The 22,187-nt window shown below is 49.6% G+C and overlaps 1 protein-coding gene across 2 annotated transcripts in view; it reads left to right on the forward strand.

The window, feature by feature from the left end:
- Positions 1-22,187, forward strand: part of IHH (Indian hedgehog signaling molecule) — a 184,585-nt gene that overhangs the window by 153,291 nt on the left and 9,107 nt on the right. The window contains exons 3-4 of one of the 2 annotated variants that reach the window (XM_086954434.1): positions 6,868-7,036; positions 10,620-11,781. The exons of the other annotated variant lie outside the window; for it this stretch is intronic. Of the exons in view, the coding sequence (XP_086810560.1) occupies positions 6,868-7,036; positions 10,620-10,806 (356 nt within the window). The 3' untranslated portion in view covers positions 10,807-11,781. Of the gene's footprint in view, positions 1-6,867; positions 7,037-10,619; positions 11,782-22,187 lie in introns of those variants that run through there. 2 annotated transcript variants of the gene reach the window in all.

Below are 22,187 nucleotides of genomic sequence, written 5' to 3' on the forward strand. Positions count from 1 at the left end.
TCTAACAGGATGATGTTATAGTATGAAAATCCTATGATCTAACAGGATAACGTTATAGTATGAAAAGCCTATGATCTAACAGGATGACGTTATAGTATGAAAATCCTATGATCTAACAGGATGACGTTACAGTATGAAAAGCCTATGATCTAACAGGATGACGTTATAGTATGAAAAGCCTATGATCTAACAGGATGACGTTATAGTATGAAAAGCCTGTGATCAAACAGGATGACGTTATAGTATGAAAAGCCTCTGATCTAACAGGATGACGTTATAGTATGAAAAGCCATGATCTAACAAGATGACTTCAAAGTATGAAAAGCCTATGATCTAACAGGATGAAGTTATAGTATGAAAAGCCTATGATCTAACAGGATAACGTTATAGTATGAAAATCCTATGATCTAACAGGATGACGTTATAGTATGAAAAGCCTATGATCTAACAGGATGACGTTATAGTATGAAAAGCCTGTGATCAAACAGGATGATGTTATAGTATGAAAAGCCTATGATCTAACAGGATGATGTTATAGTATGAAAATCCTATGATCTAACAGGATAACGTTATAGTATGAAAAGCCTATGATCTAACAGGATGACGTTATAGTATGAAAATCCTATGATCTAACAGGATGACGTTACAGTATGAAAAGCCTATGATCTAACAGGATGACGTTATAGTATGAAAAGCCTATGATCTAACAGGATGACGTTATAGTATGAAAAGCCTGTGATCTAACAGGATGACGTTATAGTATGAAAAGCCTATGATCTAACAGGATGACTTTATAGTATGAAAATCCCATGATCTAACAGGATGACATTATAGTATGAAAAGCTTATGATCTAACAGGATGACATTATAGAATGAAAAGCTTATACTCTCATAGGATGACTTTGTAGAATGATATATAAACAAAAGGAGGGGAACCGAGGTGGGCTATTTTTAACGGGGTCCAGTGTATAAGCCCTGTTAATATGTTAAACCAAGAAGATACACAGTTCCCCAGAGGAAGGATGGGGTGGAGGTTTAAGTAAACCAAGGCAAAGAGAAAGAAGGGAAATTCCCCTTTCGGAACTAAAACCCTCACAGACCCAGCAAGCTAAGTGTCATGCTTCATCATCTAGGTTTGCTCCTCATCAGACTGGCGCTGAAATGTCTGACCGGCACCCATGAAGGGGCTCTTTATCGGAGATCTTTTGTTCCTGCCATTTGGTGCATGTGGGTATGGGGGTACTAAGTGGGGTGTAGACGTGCAAAGTGAGTGAAGGTTAAAAAAGGTTAGGTAATCCACAAGGCATTTTAATGGTGTGGTTAACTACCTCAGTAAAAACAGTGAAGGTAAAAATTACACACTGGTACAATGATCCAGTAGTGTATTTTCTACCTAATGGTCGGCATGTTTCATGCTATAATCGCAATTCATCAGGACAGAAAGAACTGTACTACACAAGGCGGAAGGGGCAATACTACCTTCCACTGGAAACTTATAGGCAGGCCACAGGGTCCTGCTTATTCTAATGCGACCCTACTAAGGTCACTATCGGGCTTCAACGGTCTACTCCCGTGTAATGGCACCTTAGTGATAGGTACCTGTCCGCTGAGCGGGCTACACCAAACACACCTACCCACACGAGGTTCTGATAATTGTAAACCTTGTAGTATGAAAAGACTATAAACAAATAGAATGACGTTATAGTATGAAAAGCCTATGATCTAACAGGATGACGTTATAGTATGAAAAGTCTATGATCTAACAGGATGACGTTATAGTATGAAAAGCCTATGATCTAACAGGATGACGTTATAGTATTAAAATCCTATGATCTAACAGGATGACGTTACAGTATGAAAAGTCTATGATCTAACAGGATGACGTTATAGTATGAAAAGCCTATGATCTAACAGGATGAGGTTATAGTGTGAAAATCCTATGATCTAACAGGATGACGTTATAGTATGAAAATCCTATGATCTAACAGGATGACGTTACAGTATGTAAAGCCTGTGATCTAACAGGATGACGTTATAATATGAAAATCCTATGATCTAACAGGATGACGTTATAGCATGAAAAGCTTATGATCTAACAGGATGAAATTATAGAATGAAAAGCTTATAATCTCCTAGGATGACTTTGTAGAATGATATATCAACAAAAGGAGGGGAACCGAGGTGGGCTATTTTCAACGGAGTCCAGTGTATAAGCCCTTATAATATGTTAAACGAAGAAGATACACAGTTCCCCAGGGGAAGGATGGGGTGGAGGTTTAAGTAAACAAAGCAAAAGAGAAAGAGGGGAAATTCCCCTTTCGGAATTAAAACCCTCACACACCCAGCAAGCTAGGTGTCATGCTTCATCATCTAGGTTTTGCTTCTCATCAGACTGGCGCTGAAATGTCTGACGGGCACCCATGAAGGGGCTCTTTATCGGAGATCTTTTGTTCCTGCCAGTTGGTGCATGTGGGTATGAGGGTACTTGGTGGGGTGTAGACGTGCAAAGTGAGTGAAGGTTAAAAAAAGGTTAGGTCATCCACAAGGCGTTTTAATGGTGTGGTTAACTACCTCAGTAAAAACAGTGAAGGTAAAAATTACACACTGGTACAATGATCCAGTAGTGTATTTTCTACCTAATGGTCGGCATGTTTCATGCTATAATCGCAATTCATCAGGACCTAGAAAAAGAAAAAACTGTACTACACAAGGCGGAAGGGGCAATACTACCTTCCACTGGAAACTTATAGGCAGGCCTCAGGGTCCTGCTTATTCTAATGCGACCCTACAAAGGTCACTATCGGGCTTCAACGGTCTTCTCCCGTGTAATGGCACCTTAGTGATAGGTACCTATCCGCTGAGCAGGCTACATCAAACACACCTACTCACACGAGGTTCTGATAATTGTAAACCTTGTAGTATGAAAAGACTATAAACAAATAGAATGACGTTATAGTATGAAAAGTTTTCGTGCCGCCTTGCCATCTACGTCAGTAGGGAGTAAGCCAGTTGTTAACTTTAATTTTAGCCGCATTGGCACAATCACTTTAACTGCCCATTTTCTGTTTTGTATCCTCTGTAAGTTAGACAGCCTAATTTGTAAACCGGATTGTGCATTTTGTATAACTGGTTTTCCTGTACCACACCGTGCTAGAGAGAGGAGTCTCTGCGCTGCCCACTCCTATTTCATCTGCCACCCAATGCCCTACCCCTCCCAGGACCAATTTAATAATGGCCACAACACAGCCATGCAGCAGAGGCGCGCAGCAGGTGCGCAGCTGACATGCTGCAAGGATGCCAAAGGCAAGCCTGTCTATGCCCGTCACATCTACAAGTTGCCCTGCACAAGGAACTCTAGTTCAACCACCCCACACAGCTACACCATCACAGACCTCCGAGCCCTGGATCCCGGACACATCGACAACAACTGCTGACACACATCTCCACACACCACCGAAGGACCTTTCTCCTGCCAGCACTGCTGCTTCACCTGCAACAACGGATCAATCAACAACGCATGAGACATCGCAAGCACGACCTCCTACACCACACCGACCGAGACTGCCACGGCACAACTCCAGTGCATTCTACTCAGTGCACAATCTCTCTGCAAACACGACATGGAGATCTAGGGCACAATCTCATCCCTCATCCCGGATGTCATCTTCCTCACTGAAACTCACCTGAACCCCACCTCCCTTCGACATCACCACACCCAAATGCTACAAGATAACACAGCAGGACTGAGCCAAAAAATATGGAGGAATTGCCATTGTCTACAAGTATACCATGCATTGCACAACCTCCTTAGATGACTCAACCCTAATAATGGAGCATTCTAACTTTCAACTATACACAGACAGTAAAAGCACCAAAAGAGGCACCCTCATCTTCAAACCACTAGGACCATACTCTATCTTCTGTAATGGCATCCCTGACCTCATTGTCCCAATCGCCATCGAATCCCAGCGCTACACCTTCCAAGGGGATCTTAATTCCACCTCGACAACTCCAGTGACACCAACAGCCTCAAGCATCTTGTCACCAACCTGACACACATCACAGGATGACCTGAACCACATCGCAGAACAAACGCTTGACTTAATTTTTACAACCAGCAACAGAATCAAATGCAATCACATCTCACAGCTCACCTGGATCGAGTACTACAGCATCCACTTGACCATCTCGAGACCTACCAACACTGGCACCATGCCCCCCAGCTCTGCATGCAGAAACTAGAAAACGATATCAGAAGACCAGTGAAACAACACTCTCAACTACCACCCCCAGACACAACATGCTCCCTAGAACAGGCTGCAAAAAACTTCTCCCTGTGGATCACAGAATGCACCTACACTATCCCTCCAGCCAAGACAGTCAAATCTAAAGACCTGCCAGAAGAGCAAGCTCGTTTATAGCAGAGCTAAAATCCTCCACATGCAACTGCTGACAACTAGAAAGAAAGTGGCACACCAGCAAAGAGACCAAAGACCTTACCAACTTAAAGAAAGCACTCAACGAGTATCACTGCCTCTTGAAGGAAAAAAAATGCCCTAACAGACCACATAGAAGCCAGCACAAACCACAGCAAGGCACTCATCCCCAACCCCACAGCCACCGAGAAAGACAACACCCCCTCCGAAGAACAGTGTGACACCCTGGCGGACTTCTTCCATGACAAGCTCTCAGTCATCTACGAAAACTTCAAACCCCTCTGCGTTGACAGCATTACCCGGCTCACACCCACAAGCACAAACCCACACACCTGCTCACCCATTGCGACTCTCTCACAACTCAAACCACAATCTACATCATAAATTGCATGCACTCAGAAGCACCCACAGACCACTGAACCCACATCACTTGAACATCTCCATCACCTCAACCTCCTTCACAGTGGATAGGAAACATATGCAAATCAGGCCCCTCCTGAAGAAATGTTCCCGCTGACCCAGCAGTACCAAAGAACTACTGACCCATCTCCCTGCTCCCTTTCCAGCTAAAGTTCTTGAGAACGTAATCAACCAGCAACTCACCTGGAACATAATAGCATCTTGGACCCCTCTCATTTCAGATTATGAGGCAACCACAGCACCAAGATATTACTGATCGCAGCTACCAATGACAGCGGAGCCCTCCTGGACTGTGGTGAAACAGCACCCCTCATAAACTGCCTTCGACACCATCTCTCATCACATCTTGATCAACAGACTCCATTACATCGGAATCAAGGGAGAAGCCCTCAAGTGGATCGCTTCATACCTCATCGAAAGAACCAAGAGAATCCGTCTCCCACCATTCACCTCAGAACCCTAGATAATCATCTGGGGCATCCCACAAGGATTGCCCAATTTCCCCACCAACTTCAACGTGCACATGACCCCTGGCCAGTGTTGTCAGATCGCACAGACTCAACATCATCTCTTACACAGACGACACCCATCTCATCCTCTCGCTGTCAGAAGACCCCTCCACCACCAGATGAAAAAAGCTGACTGGAAGAATGACTACTCCCTCAGGCTCAACTCGGACAAGACAGAAGTACTCATCTATAGGAACAACACCTCACCATGGAACGACGCATAGTGGCTTGCTGACCTCTACAAATCCCTCAACCCAACAGACCACGCCCACAACCTCTGCATCTTCTTGGACAGCAAACTATCTATGAAGGAACAGGTAAACACAGTCTCATCCACCTGCTTCCACACCCTACACATGCTTCGCGAGATCCTTACGTGGCTCCCCGTCAACACCAGAAGGACCGCCACACAGGCCCTCATCCCCAGCAGGCTGGCCTATGCGAACACACTCTAAGTAGGAGTCACTGTGCACCTCCTGAGGAGATTACACACAAAACCAAACGCTGACGGACCCACCTCACACCCGGCCTCAAGAAGCGACACTGGATCCCAGCCAGAAGAGATGCCATTTAAAGATGTTTACCCATGCATACAAAGCCCTGCACCATGAAAGACCAGCATACATCAACAAATGCCTGACCTTCCACCAACCAACCAGACACCTATCTGCTGCCTCTTCCATGCAGACACCCTCAGAATCCACCCAACAACAGCAGAGGACACTTCTTCTCACACCTGGCGGCCAAAGCTTGGAATGACCTTCCCCTGCACCTCGGGACCACCTTACCTCTCTGAGAATTAAGGAAAAAACACAAACCCTGTCTGTTCGAATGAACAGATCTCCACGACGCAGTGAGCAACTCCAGTGCTTTGAGGCTCTTGTGGGTGATTTGCCGGGCGTAACAAATCCTGATTGATTGATTGATGTCACGGTCATGCGGAGGACCAACTCTCCATGCCATTATCATGTGCAGGTCTAGCACTCCATGATAAGGTCATGGGGAAGATCAGAACTGCATGTCTTATAGTATGGGCCCAAGCCAGGGCCTGTATTAACAAAGTCACCCTCACAGGGTGTAGGCTGGAAGGGCGAGCGGAGAGTAGAGACTTTCTTGTGTACTCAAACCTTATTATGTGCTCAGGGCAACACTAGTCCAACTGTGGCCCGGATCCTGTTGGAACCCGCCACTCTCTGCCAATAACCATGTATTGCTGGTGGCACTGAGCCAATGATGGCCCACCAGATCACAGTGCACTGAAGCCAGGCAGCGCCATGCAGTGCTGCTCCACCACACCATCAGAGGAGCCCGGAACGCTTCCTCCTAGTGCCAGGGTCACAGAGCAAGAGCTGCATTATCATGAAAATCCCTAATATTAACCCCAAACCAAAACAAGTACACCCTCACAAAGAGGCAGGAGTAACAACCCATGTGCACATTTCTTGAATATATCCCGAAGAAGCTTGCCGAGGGTGTGATGTTTCTGCCTCTTTCTTCCACAGAGTCGGGGCAGGCCGCACTACCCAAGGGGTTCCCGCCTCGATACAGATGGATGATGGTGCCAGGGGCCCGGGACGCAGCTATGGCCAGCTCTCCATCAGCCTGGAAGGAGTGGGGCACATACAAGCTGCAGGCAGAGGGCGGCTACGGAACGTGCCTCGATCAGCAGAGGTACGTGGAGTCCAGTGCACCTCTCCTGAGTCCCAGAGAGTTAGTGTCTGAGCCTGGGTTTTATTGAGACACAGGGAGGCGAGTGGACTTCCATTTCACACAGTGAGTCAGTGTTTGAGCCTGGGTTTCATTGAGTCACAGGGAGATACCTGCACTTTCCTGAGATGCACAGAGAGTGCCTTGAGTCATATAGAGAGTCAGGTCAGTGTCTGCCTGGGTTTTATTGAGGCACAGGGAGATGAGTGCACTCTCCTGAGACACAAAGAGAGTGCCCTGAGTCACACAGAGTCAGTGTCTGAGTCTGGGTTTTATTGACACACCGGAAGGTGAATGCACTCTCTTGAGGTCACACACAAAGAGTTAATGGCTGAGCTTGGGTTTTATTTATACACTGGATGGTGTATGCTCTTTCCTCAGGTCACACAGAGAGTCAGTGGCAGAGCCTGGGGTGGGCTGAGACACAGTGAGGATAATGCCACGGTTGCTTACTGATAAACTTCATCACTCTGAGTATTGTCTTCCTCGCCACATGAGTCACAAAGTGAGCTTCAGCTCCACGCCAGAATCCTCCAAAGCAGAGTTAGCCTCCCATGACTCCCACCCCTACCCAATATGGCCGACCACCGTCACCTCTGACCGACTATAAGAGGAGAGTCGGCCCATCCCACTACCTGAAGAACTACCAAGCCCCAAGAACCAATGAAGTCGAAATTACAACAGGGAGGGAGGGATGGGAACTTATGTGGCAAGGAAGACAATACTCTGAGTGATTAAGTTTACCGGTAAGTAACCGAGGCATTACCTCCTCATAAGTCTTCCTTGCCACATGAGTCACAAAATGAGCACATACCCAAGCCAATCGGCTTCCTGTCATACAAAAGAAACCACTGACAAGTAGGAGAGGCCACAGAACCAGGTTTAATCCAAAACAGGATAATCAAATGGACCAAACCACACAGAAGAAATAACAACAGGCAGCCAAACCACGAGCTGGAAGAACCAGCCCGAGAACCGCCTCAGCAGAACCCCCCGCAGACAGACCACCTAAAACCACCCGGTAATGATCCATGAACAAGTGCGGGGAGGACCAGGTCGCTGCACGACAGATATCCTCGATAGACACACCCTTGAAAGAGGTCCGATAGACAGAGCGACTCCCAGTGGACCGACCCTGGACCCGGGACGACAGCTCGGACCACTGAGAACTGAAGGCAAGCAAGATAGCCTGCTTGATCCAATGACTTAAAGTGGATATAGAAGGTATGTGACCAGACTGCACCGAACCAAAAATCACAAACAAACTGTCACAACAACAGAAAGGGCCAGTCCCATCCAAATTGAGAGAAGAATCTGTCCCAGATTCCGGATCCAGAGGAAAGGAAGACAACACCACCTCACGGGAGCAGTTGACAACCGAAGGAACCTTGGGCAGAAATCTCGGGTCAGGGCGCAACACAAGACGATCTGCCAGGACTAGCAAGAATGAAGGAGAACATAGAAAAGAGCCCAGCTCCCCAATCCGACCAGCTGAGGCAATCGCCACCAACAACACCACCTTAAAGGTGAGAAACTTCAAATCCAATGAACCCAAGGGTTCAAAGGGCACACCCTGAAGGGCCCGCAAAACCAACGGAAGATCCCAGGAAGGAGACAGGCAAATCACCCAAGGATGCGTGAATCTGTGGAGACACCACTACCGAGAAGTCACAATTTTACAAACAGGGAGACCACCGAGACAGGAGATGGTTCATCAAGGGGTACAAATGGAGGTGAGTCCATGGCAGCACATTGATGGTTGTCGACATCAACCCCTGAATCCTCAACCACTGATGTACAAGGGGTAGTCCTGATTTAGAAGACAGCCCAGGTCCCTCCATAAAGTGTTCCTCCACTCCACTGGCAAAAAAAACATCCCCCGGACCATGTCCAGACAAGCCCAGATGAACACCAAGTCCTGGGTCGGTAACAAGTAAGACTTCTGGAGGTTGATCAGGAAACCATGGGTGGACAGGACTTTGCAAACCCTCTGGATGTTGAGTCCCCTTAGAAAGAGAAGGAGCAGAGATCAGCCACTCATCTACGCAGGGAAAAACCCTAATCCCCTCCCTGTGGAGGATCCAACCAAGGGGGCCAAAACCTTTGTGAAGACCCTTCGGGCAGAGAACTAACCAAAGGGAAGTACCTGGATCTGGAAGCCCCCCAAGCAAAACTGGAGGAAACGATGGGAGGACGGGTGGATGGGCACATGGAGGTAGGCATCCAGGAGATCCAGAGACGCCACCACCTTCCCCTGAACCAGCAGTGGGAGGATCTCCTGAAACGAGAGCATTTTAAATTTTACATGGGGAATTAAAGAATTAACCCGCTTTAAATCAAGTACTGGACGAACGTCCCCAGTCACCTTCCTCATCAGAAACAGGATGGAATAGACACCCAATCCCCTCTGAGAAGTAGGAGCAGGCTGAATTGCCCCTTTTTCGAGGAGGTCTTGTACAGCGGCCATCAGAGCCTCTAGTCTTCCTGATGCTGAAGGTAGCGAGGTGGAAAATAAATCTTCCTGAGGGAGGGAGTCGAACACGATTGAGTTGCCTTCCCAGACAATCCGTAGAGCCCACTGGTCTGAGATGGATGATTCCCAGGGAGTGATGAAATTCAACACTCATCCAACCACCGGAGCCCCTGCAGTCGGGATCCGAGGATAGTCAGGATTTTGATGCAGGTTTGAGGAAGCTGGCTGAGACCGGGATTTGTTGAAGAACGGGGTGCCCCAGCCATGACCTAGAACTCGATAGGGCAGACTGCACTTGTTTGCAGAAGTGCTTGGAAAAGCCGGGCTGGCTCCAGTAACTGAGTGTGGCTGCCGACGGATCCGATCCTAGTGGGAGCTGGAGCCGGACTCTGACGGGAGAAACAAAATTCCCAGACCCGGCTGCAGCCCCTAATGAGCCCTCAGTGAATCCGGATTGGGCGCCCACCCATGGCTCGCTAGAGCAGAGCCTAGCCCACTACCACAACAGAGGAAGATGGGGAGGGAAGGGGGAAGACTCCAGTAACATAGGTCCGCTGGAGCAGGGCCTCGACTTACCTTTAAGCGCACTTGCAGAGTCCAGCGCAGAAGTAAAAAACAGGGAGTGGGGTCTGCCGGCTCCCCTCTTCTTGTGGGTCAGACGTGACGGTGGTCGGCCATGTTGGGGAGGGATCCGAGGCATGGGAGGCTAACTTTGCTTTGGAGGGTTCTGGTGTGGAGCTGAAGCTCAATTTGTGACTCACGTGGCGAGAAAGACTTACAAAGAGCTAATGCACTTTCCTGGGGGGAGGGGCATACCTAGTGTCAGTGGCAGGTCTCTGGATAGAGTAAGACACCTGGAGTGAACACACTCCCCTGAAGAAACACACACTGATTCAGTGAAAGAGCTTGTGATAGATTGCGTCACTGGGAGGCGAATTCTCTTACCCGAGGTCACACAGAGAGTCAGTGGCTGAGCTGGTGATACACTGGGAGCCACCCAACCCCAGACAGTACAGACCCCTCTGCTCAGGTGAGCTATGCGCGTGCAAACTAACGTTTGTTCTTTTCTTCCAGGGCTCCTCTCGCTGAGGAAGAGCTTGGCTCCTCAGGCTGGACTAAGAGGAGGAAGAGGAAGAGGAAGAGGAAGAAGAAGGAAGGCGGGAAGGGCAAAGCAGTGGGAGGGAGAAAAGAAAACGGGGGGAAGAAGAGAGATGAGAAGAGAGTGAAGAAGAGGGGCCCGGAGAAGGGCAGGGCCATGTGAGGAACAGGAGGAGGAGGAGGGAAGGTGTACAGGTGGCAGTGAAGAGGGAAAGACAGGAGAAAGGAAGGGAGAGATAAGAGTCCAGAGAATGGGATGGACGAGAAAAATAAAAGGGGCAGTGAGATCAGGGCCGGACTGGCTGCCGGTCGTTTTGGCATGCTGCCGAACGGGGGGCTGATTTCGTTGATGGGGACCTGCGAGTGCTGAAAGAAATTCGTTTTGCTTTGTTTATTTCGAAGCACACACAGGTCTCCATCAATGAAATTAGCCCCCACCGCAGTGACATCAGCCACCAGCTCTGAAGCATGCCAAAACGCCCGGTGGCCAGTCCGGCCCTGAGTGAGATGGGAGGTGTGAGATGTAAGAGAGACAAAGAAAGGACTAGGGGAAAGTACCAGAGAGAGAGGGGGGGGCACGTCAGAGGGGGAGGGGCGGGGGAGCCAAGTTGGAGGCAGTGAGTGTGAGTGGGAGAAAGAGACGAGGACACAATCTGGCAAGAAATGAGAGCTTTTGGAAGAAGTCTGTGAAAAGAGCGGAAATGGCAGAAATGGGGAACCGGTTTACAATGCAACTTTTACCACGCAGTACCTATACCACGCAACTTTTACAACGCAAGTCGTTACAACGACTTGCGCTGGGGGGCGCTGTAGGATAGGGAATAGTTTAATTTACTATCCAAAACCTTCCCTACTATCCACGGGGACTGGAGTTGGAGTAGTAAATTAAACTATTCACTATCCAGTGCCCCCTAACGCAAGTCGTTGTAACAACTTGCGTTGTAAAACCTGCGTGGTAAAAGCATGCGTAGTAATGACATATATCCGGCAGAAATATATAGAAATAGGTTCTATTTTTTACTTGTTAAACATAGCTAATATATTCCTGTAATTTGAAGTTCCTTTATGATTCATGCTGTATATATTTGTTTTCGAAAAAGCTACGGATTTCTTTAAATAAATGATGGCTTGAAGTCTGGATTTGTGTGTTCTTTGTCTCTGGGCCTTCAGTTCTCCCCTGTGTGTGTCGGTGTACCAGAGGTGGTGAGCAGGTCTGTGTGCTGGAGTGTGGATGGGTTAGTGTGCAAACTTGCAGCCACGTAAATCCAAGTGTGTATGCAAGAAACTGGGGAACTTGGTTCTAGCATGACGGGAGGTTCAAGCATCCTGTGATCCTGGGCAAATCACTTACCCTCCACGTGCCTGGAAATGAATGTGTCCGTATATAATGCAACTGGGGATCATGTAAAGCGCTTTGAAGCCTTCGGGTCGAGTTCGCTGTATACAAAACAGAAAGAAAAAAAAAGTCATTGTGCTGGGAAATGCACTTTAGAAGAATGCGCGTGTGTGCACGGGTGTGCGCGCTCTTAGTTACAAGGGGATTGTTGTGCAGTGATGTAAGTGTGACTTCGTTTATACAGCTTCATTTTATTTGTATGCAGTTTTTATCCAAACTCTGGCTGCACATGCAAACACTGAACACTACACGAGTAATAGCTTCTTCTTTATTTCTTTATTTCCACAGTATTGTCATAAAAGAGGTCACATTACAATCAGCAATAAAATTAGCACAATCCATTTCATTTCAACACATTAGGAAGCTAAAATTACATCATGTCCATTGGGCAATTTCATCATAATAAAGTATAAAAACGATAAAATCAATTAAAAACATAATCAGCAGATAGCCCCTCCCTTCTCTAGTAGGTGTTCAAGCTCCCTAGATCTATACATGTGTATACTATATCCCATTGAGACAAGCATTCACATATTTCCTTCTTTTACTGTAATATCAGTATTTATCAATGGAGATGAAGAAAGGGAATCAGTCACAAACCTTCGGTATTAGGAGTATGACAACGAGATGGGGGGGGGGTATATTTCAAAGGTTCAGGCTGGTGACAGCTGCTTCTGGTAACGCCTGTATCACCAGCCTGAAGCTTCTAGCCGAGGGGGGTAGGGCGCGTGGGTTCCACATCTGGGGCTGCACCAAAGAAGGGCTGTTTGCATTCTTTACCTGAATGCATTGATTTTTGGTAGATTCTCTACAGTGTTTTGATTCAGGTTTAGGTCATTGTTCTTTAGTAAGTGCCAAGAAGACTCGATTGTTTGCACACTTAGGCACTTTGGTGCAGAATTACTAAGGCTTTGCACAGATGCAAAGCAATGCTTGGGGCACATATTTATCAAGGGTTTGGGGCGCGTTTGTACCATGCAATGTGGTGCATGCACAATGCAAACCCTAACATGTGATTTATCAGCCACGCAAGGCCACTTTGCGCCGCCCTGAGTGGCTCAATGAATCTGGAGTGATGCAACGCAGCGAATATCGCAGCACTGCGTTACTCTGTCCCAAGAAGGCCTTCACAGGGCGTTACGTGGGTGGTCTCACTCGGCACCCATGGATTTTGATGGGGTCCCAGATTTACCATTGCCATTACTGGGAATATGCTCAAATGTTATGCAAAAAAAATATGTTATTTCTCCTCGTTGTGTCCTCTTTCTAAGTGTGCTGCTGGTTTGTTTTTGTGCACAAAAGTGTCCCTTCCTACACAAAAGCAATCCTGCATACACTTTGCCCCCCTCAGTTCATGCAAATCAGTCTTGACCCTGAACAGCCAATCCCAAACTGCCACGCCAGATCTTCCCTGGACTGCAAACAAGCATCCCAGGACCGGTTTTGAGGCAACACCCCTCCCCAGGCAGACTGTCTTGATTCCAGTGGTAATGTGAGCAAGGGACACACTCATTGACATACCCTGCCTACTTAGGGTGAACAAGCAAACAAAATAAGATGAGGTACAGAGCACTGAAACTTTTCAGACCCTCACCCTAAGTCACAGATCCAAAACCGGTCCGAGGATGCTTGTTTCCGGTCCAGGTTAGACATGGTTGGCAGTTTGGGCTGGACTATTCCCATGAGGCACAGGGTCAAAACTGATTTGCATATTGAGCTAAAGAACAATGATGGATTCAACCCAGATCTGTGACTGGGGATGAGTGTCTGAAAAGTTTCAGTGCTCCGCCCATCATCTCCTTGTGCTAACCTTTTCAGAGCACCATCGCACCGCCGTAGGCGATGACAGCAAGGACAGGCCTACCCTAGGAGGTATGGCTCTGGGAGGTGGTTCCTGCTTGCAAATACAGACCAGCAAATATTGTTGCTGCACTGCATTGTGTGAAAAAAATCACTCCCTACAAAAAAACACAAGGGATGAAAGCACCAATTTGTCCCATGCAACCACTAAGCTCCTGTCTCTGTGTGCCAGCCAATGATTGAGTCTCGCCATGGACCAGCCACAACGTACCAGTAATGTGCACCGAAGGCTGCTCACGTCCATGTTGCAGCTTTGGGGCTCCTGAACCCCTTCATTTAACGCGTCCATTGAGCCTGGGCAGCAGCTGCAGTCCTCTGCACCCTCTTTCCTTGGGGCTCACACCTGCACTCACCTTTATTGGACTCCATCCCCAAGTGCAGGCTATCCTTTACACTGTCTTGCTTGGTGTGTGACAGCAAGGACACGATGGTTAATAGTGCAATTCGCACATCCCCCACCCCAATGTCTCTGTGGTGGGATGAAAGAGGGCTCCATAGCATGGAGTGTGTGTGGGAGCGGTGCAACTAGACAAGAGCCAGCTAGCGAGGCCATCACACCATTGCGCCTCCCTGGTGGCACCCAGGACATCGTTTTACTCTCATGATCTGAGGGTTAATGTCAGTGCCTAATGTGTAAAATATTAAGTGCCAGGGCTCTGAACAGGAGGCCACTGCCGCTTGCACCACCCATCGCCCTTGTCATTGCTGCCAAAGAACTCCTAACCATCTCTCTCGCATGTAAATGCGACAGGTCAGATTATTCCAGGTCCCCAAAGCAAAAGGAATGGCTGGGGAGCAAGGTCTTAGTAATTTTTGTGTATATAATGTTTTCCTAAACAACTGTTATACTGCTCATCTCTAAATTAAATGAGCAGTGCCACCTTGTGGCAGTCTGCCCTAAGTGTGGTGTTGACAATGAAGTGCCGGTGCTTAGCACCGGAAAGCTCCGGCTCAAACTAAGCACTGGGTAATGTGCCTCCCACCATCTTCCAGGTCATGTTCTGTAATCACAAGAAAGCTTGAGCGGGAGAAAGGGGGGCTCATTGAGACCCCAGCTTGATGTTGTACTAAGAGTTGAGCTTTCCTTATCCGCCCTGTCCGCATGTGACTGCCCTAGGTGGACCTCACCAACCTACAAAGTACCTTTGGTGGATCAGCAGCCCCCCTTAGCCTCCCCCAGAGCCTTGAGACCCTTACGGATGAGTAGTCACACTTTACAAGTTACCTGATTGATTCACTAACACGTGTTCTAGGATTTGGATAAAGTTGGTGCCTCGTTGTTATGGGCCAACACCCAGACAAGCAAGAGTTGAGTGCGCCTCTGCCGAGTGCTCTTCTTGCCAGATGCGCTACAGAGTCACATCCGGCCTCATACATGCATCCCAGCAGGAAACAGGTGGAGTGTTAGAGGAGAACCCAGGGTACACAGAGCGTCTCATAGGGCCAGGATGGTTCAAAGGACCATCATTGGGTTTTTGGCCCTCAGACCCACTTCTCCGGGCCTCCGCCGGTCTGCGGGCCTGTGGGTACCATTCTGGTGCTGGGCATCTTCTTACACTGGTTTATTGTATATGCCAGAACCCTGTTGCCCCTTAAAATGATCTTCAAATTCAGTGGTGGCCTCCAACCTGGAAAGAATGAAGTGGGCTGGTTCTTCAAGGCTGAGACCCAAAGCGACCCCAAGCGACCGGCACAGTCGACTGGCTTTTCACTGGGTTGAAGAGAGGAGTCCCGCCTCCTTGGTCCACCTCCAGAACATGGTGTGCCCTCCAGACCAGAGGTCTGACCCCAGAACCCCTGCCCTGCTGAGCCCACATCTGCAGGACACAGGCTGGACGTCTCACTCCCTGGGTGTGCAATGGGTCCGGGCATTGGCCGGACAGTGGGAACGCGGTGAGCTTGGCTCAAGACCAGTAATAATATTAGGATCAGGCCCTGGCCTTCGGACCTTCAAACAAATCTATTGCTGCCCCCTTCTCCAGAACAAACCCAACCAACCTGAGGGGTCGGGCTGGATGGGAGATACTGGAACGGAGCACCGGGCTGAGGGCGTGCATGGGTGGGAGCGTGCCAGGAGCACAGAGAGGTGTCTATGTGGCCGGGGCGGTGGGTGACCGCCTGGCTGCCGCTTGGTGGTCACTGACACTGAGTGGCGCGTGGCGCCATGGCTGAAGGCTTTATTGACTGATTGGCTTGTGGTGTTTGTTTGTTTTTGAGCAGGGAGAGAGCTATTTTGGAGAATTGGGGGTGTATCCTGAGCCGCCTGGGCTGCACTGACAGCACGCTCTTTGTCAGGGGAGTGGCTTGTGGTATCTGCTCTCCTGCCTGCCTGTCTCTGTCTTCAGGATCCTTCCCCATGGAAAAGATGGAGGTGCAAGCAAATTTACTGATCTCTCTCTGCGCATGTGGAGTGATTTCACCTACATAAGTTATCCTCCCTCGGGGGGGGGGTGTTTGTGTGTGTGTGCGTGTGTGTTTGCATACACACTATATACCACTGTATGCAGAAGGTGTTTGTTGCCCACAAAGGGTTTGTTGCAGGCCCTGCCTCACCCCTGCTATGAAATGTGGGAGGTCGTGAGCAGTGGGATTGGCGGCTCATGAATGTTTTGATGAAGGGCCTCATTGAAGGCCCCGCCCTGCAGCCAATCATTGTTGGGCAGTCAAACATTTGCGCAGTAGGCATTGACCACCCGTGGAGGATTGGCTGCACGGCCTGGACGTAACTGAACCCTGCAGACAACCACTTCTACGCACGGCCAGAGCCTATGCAGCGTGAGGGATGGCCAGCTGCGGCGAAGTGAGGCCAGGCCTGCACCAGCCGCCACTCTGCGTAGCTGAAGGCGTGCACGGTGTGGGTTGGTCGTCCAGAGTAGAGGTCTCCAAACCGGTCCTGGAGGGTCGGATCCATGCCAGATTTTTAAAATTACTACATGTATCTCAATGGGGATATCCAAAAAATCTGGCATGGATCCGACCCTCCAGGACCGGTTTGGAGACCCCTGGTCCAGAGGGTGGGGCACAGGGTCTGGTTCTGCCGCTGACCAATGCTGCGTACAGACAAAAACACACGACTGGTGTCCCTTGGCACGGTCACTAGTGATGGCATTGACATGTCATGAGTGGTGGCGTATATAGGGTCATAACCACAGCATGATGGGCACACGAGTTATGGTTTGTGTAACCATAATTGGTGAATTTCAGTGGTTCTTAGGTTTTGTTTTGTAACCATAACTGCAACTTGACTGTATTTTTCCAGTGGATTTTAAGGTTTTTATTTTATATGTTCATTAAGGTCTTATACCTAAAGCTGACCATAGCTTCACTTTAGCCTTTGTTTTTTTCCAGTGACAGCCAATGCATGGATGCCAGTATGAGAGGGATGGGTTCTCTGATCACGTGTGAGCGGTACATGAGCCGCACTGGTCTGCTGATGTCTCATCAGGGACTTAGGGAGGCGTGGCACGAGAGACGAGCCCCACCATGTCAGAACCACTGCCTCAACATAACCTGTATAGCACAGGCTCATCGTAAAGGGAATCTGGCGCTGAATAACAGATGTGTATTGTTACACAACTCAATGGTACTCTTGTTATCAACCTCAGAAGGATGAAGGGCCCCGCCGCTGGGATTCGAACCTGTGCCCATGAGCTCAAAGACAGACCCAGGCAGTGGACGCATCAGTCCTCTGATCCACCAGACCCGGGACACTTTGATTCCATGAGCAAAACAAAGAGACTCGGCAGGAAATACCAAGAGGTTATTTAGAAGCAGCATAAAATCAGGAAAAAATCTATATGGTAACTAAAAACACCAACCAAACCACTCACTCAACACCTATAGAACCTTTTTTGTAGGAGTTTCTGAATAACAGGGAAGGGTCGTTTCTCTGTTCGGGAGCGCCCCCTGTTGCCGTTTCATTTACTGACCATGGAAGGGAAGGCCGCTCGCTGTCCTGTTTTTGATTTCCCGCACACATCTGGAGGCTGATGTGTGAGGGGGATGTATGCATCTGGCCTCGATTGTAAGTGAACGGTTCAGCCTGGGCAACTGATTGGCCGCAGTCCCCAAGATCAGTCAATGAATGAATGAATCAATCAGGATTTGTAGAGCGCTGCGAGTCACCCGCTAGGCTATCCAGGCGCTGGGGTCCTGCTGATGTCAGTCAAAGCCCCATGTCTTGAGCCCTTTGAGATACAGTAGCTGACGATGCTGCCTAGAATGACCCTAAAACCTTTTCATGGGGGGTGACATGGGTGTGTGGTGGTGTGACATGGGTGTGTGGTGATGTGACATGGGTGGGTGGCAGTGTGACATGGGTGGGTGGCGGTGTGACATGGGTAAGTGGCATTGTGACATAGGTGGGTGGCATTGTGACATAGGTGGGTGGCATTGTGCCATGGGTGGGTGGCGGTGTGACATGGGTGAGTGGCATTGTGACATAGGTGGGTGGCATTGTGACATATGTGTGTGGCATTGTGCCATGGGTGGGTGGCAGTGTGACATGGGTGAATGGCATTGTGCCATGGGTGGGTGGCGGTGTGACATGGGTGAATGGCATTGTGACATAGGTGGGTGGCGGTGTGACATAGGTGGGTGGCATTGTGCCATGGGTGGGTGGAGGTGTGACATGGGTGGGTGGAGGTGTGATATGGGTGGTAGTGTCGTGTGTTGTATAGTAGACCAACATACGTTTCATGTCTACTGCTCAGAAGTTCCTTCAAGACACCCCCATCTGTTTCCACATTCTTGGCACGCAGAGGTGCGCGAGTAGCTGCTTGCATCGAATCCAGTGAGTGCACTCTTCCCTTCCATGAGGTGCTCCTTCAAAGTGCCGCGCGCGTGGTTGGCCTTGGCAAGGAGGCCTCTCAATGGGCCACATGGCTGCTTTTCACATTCGCATCATGACGTAGTGTGCCGTGTTGCGTTGTTATCTCACGATGCTTTGTATGGTTGTATGTCGTGACGTGCTGTGTGTCATGTAGTGTTGTGCACTTATGCGGGTTGTGTCATGCCATAGTCCATAATGCTGTTTTCTGCATTTCATGGTGTGATATTGGACGCATCTGGACGGAGCGCTGAATGTTGCCAGCACTTTCAGGAAGATTCAGTGTGCGGGAGCCGTCTGCCAGTCAGAGACCCCTCGGTGAGTGGGTGGGTGGGTGAGTGAGTGAGTGAGTGAGTGAGGGCAGGGACTCGCGCGTGCATCCGGGCCATGCAGTCGGGTGGGCACTTGGACTACTGTGAGCAGAGGGAGGCTTACTGCATCCGGGTCAGGGCTGCCCAGAGAAGCTACAGGGCGTGCAGGGGGGAGGTAGGGGGCATGGCTTGTCTGTCCCGGATGAGAGGGGGGTCAGGGTCAGTATCAGGTGGGTGGGGGCTGCGAATGGATGTACAGGGCTCTGTAGCTCCTCCGAGGAGGGGTTGGGGGCTAGAACAAGGAGCTTTAGATTCACCCCTGTCTTCTAAATACAGTAACACGACCACGAGGGCGCGGCCCGACGCCCCAGCCCCACCACCGTGACCAGCAGTAAACACCTCGCCCCCTCGCGTGGCAGCGTGGGCACAAGGCTGTGGTCGGTGGTGTCAGTAGAAGGGGCGCCGGGGCCGCGGGGTCGGGCATCGAAGAAGCCTCTTTTGTACACACGAACAAACACAACCTGGCAACAGAGGGGGGCGGGGGGCGTGCACCGCCACCCCCCACCAAAGGGCGTCAGTACTGGGCACAGAGTGTAAACAGAGGTGTATTTAGGGAACACAGGGGGTGCTGTGCGCTGGAGCCGGTGCCAGGGGGCGTGGGAGGGGCACTGGTCCCAGCAGAGACAACAAAGGTCCGAGCATAGCTGGACCGGACCCCAGATTTAGGCATGGGGTCTTTGACCTTCCTGCCCCACCGTGTGTCCAGCCCCAGGCCAGGGGCCCAGAATACCCCACCTGCCCCCCAAGGATGTTTACAGCAAACGAACTACTCATCCAGGTGTTTACAACAGCCCTCCTGTCCCCCAGGCTTCTTAAGTCACCTACCTGTCCCCACACAGGTCTGGCAAAAGTTAAACTATATGTTCATCTGAGAGTCTAGAACCATCTCCTTGTCGAGAACAACAACCCCTCCCTTCCCCAAGGTGTTCACACCTGGCTGCTTCTCATGGTGTAACCAAGGTACCTCCCAAGTTGCCTAGAACAATCTGCCAATCGCGTTCGCCGGTGCATCTTACCTCTCACTCTGAGTGCCCCATCAAACAATAAATATATTCATTCATTCAGATCCAGCAGCACATGAGGTAAAAGAGGCAGAAGGGGAGAGGTGGAGCAAGAGGGAACAAATTAATTAGGGCGAGAGAAAAAAAAATCCACACAAGTCATGGGGCAAATAAGAGAAACAGTGACATCCTATAATATGATGACGTTTGGCCCCACAGCACACCGTTAATAATGGACGGAACCCGACAAGTACCACTAGTGATAAAAAGTGCTCCGGACCATGACATCAGGCTGTTGTTAGCCCACAGATAGCTTGGCGGTGCAGGGCTATGTCACCAGGATATTGTTAGCCCAAAAAAACAATATGGCGGGGCCGAACAACAGCCCTCTGCCTTTACAAAGGCTGGATCTGGAACATATGGCTGCAGGAGGGGCCGACCCGCCCCCGCCATGGCACTCCGTTCATCAACTAAACACAAGGATTTGCCAACTTTTATTATAGCGCTTCATACTTGCAGTTATACCCTGTCTAGCCTCTGAATCTTTGGGAGATGAAACACCAAGGCACAGGCAAATACACAACGCCGCCAAATAGTGATGCACGTTCAAAGTTCAGGCGGCCTCAGTCCGCTCCATAGCGCCGATATCGCCCCCCCCCCCCCTGCTTAACAATATTTAGTTGCGCTGCGCAACATAAACAGTCCATACAAGTTTTGTTGGAAAAACAGTTTGCTGCAGGTTTATTACATACAAGGAGTGTGCCAACTTGGTGGGTTAACTTATGGGCGACCCAAGGACAGGCAGTGGTACTCACCTAAGCTGCCCTGCCCGCCTGATGAGCCAAACTGCACCGTGGCCAACCCAATCAGTGCTACAGTTGATGTGGGGTTCTCCCCTTACATACCATGGACCCCTAGTCCACAGCTTTTACTCATGCCTTTTAGGGGTGGAGCGTAGCCAGCCAAGGCCCCGGTTGCTCAGGCTTACAAGAGCCCGAAGGACTAGCAGGGTGTCGTTGTTTTCATCCAGGGTCATGCCGTAAAGACTCCTGGGATTTGGCCGTAATGCGCACCTCTTGTGCTCCTGATAGGGTACCCCTCGTACCAATCAGCCTCCAGATTGCCCTGTAACTCCGCCTGCAACACAAATTAATGCATTAATAAATTCAATTTGTTAGCCAGCCCACCCGCCAGCACGCAGGGTAAGCGGATTGGGGGGGGGGGGTAACAGTGTGTCCAGTGGGGGACAAAGAGGGTGGCCAGTGGGTGGGGGCAGGTATAAGTACCTGGTCCCAGCCCACTGCACAGGGAAATGTCGCCACTGAGGCGCCGGACTTACGGGGGACTCCCAGAGTATGGGGGCCTTGTTACAGGGTGGGGGGAGGTGCCTAATGCGGCACTAAGGGGCCCGTCCTTTTACAGGGCCCACTGCGTGCGCCGCGGGCAGCCGTATTTTGTTAACCTGGCCGTGTACAGAAAAGTTAAATATGGTGTTATTAAAAAGATTGTTACTGGCAGCTTTGTGCCGTAAAGGTTCCAACTCGCCACCTGAACCCATCCCTGCAGCTCAAAGCGCCTGCGTTCGTTTGTTTAGATTTTGAAGATTTGCACTCACAGCTCACTATCTCACAAGCGCTCTTGCACACTCTCCTATTCAATAGTGCCCACGCTATATTCGCTTACCCACTAGCTACCCCCTTACAAATTTACTCTTAACGGGCACGTCTTGGGCTCAGATTCTCTCGTATTCACACAGCACAGTGGTGCAGTGCGCAAACTGGAATCAAACAATGCAGTTCGAGAGATAGTAGCGGTCATGCAGGTGGAGTCTTAGGAGCGTTTGTACTAAAACGCCCATTCTTGAACAACGCGAACTGTTGAGCTGTGGCACAAATTCATTCTATAGTACACATTCTGGGGCTCATTTACAAGCCCTGTTTGGCTCTGGAACGTCACTTTCCGTGCTGTTACGGTGGTGCACAGGGCTTAGCCGTATCCACAATGACACGTAAAGCCACCCTGACTGTTCATGGCATTTGTAGATATGGAATGAGGCAACGCAGAACAGGTCAAGCCCTTCCTGCACAA

This window comes from Lissotriton vulgaris, chromosome 2_1 (assembly GCF_964263255.1).
Source record: "Lissotriton vulgaris chromosome 2_1, aLisVul1.2, whole genome shotgun sequence".
Lineage (NCBI taxonomy): Eukaryota > Metazoa > Chordata > Amphibia > Caudata > Salamandridae > Lissotriton > Lissotriton vulgaris.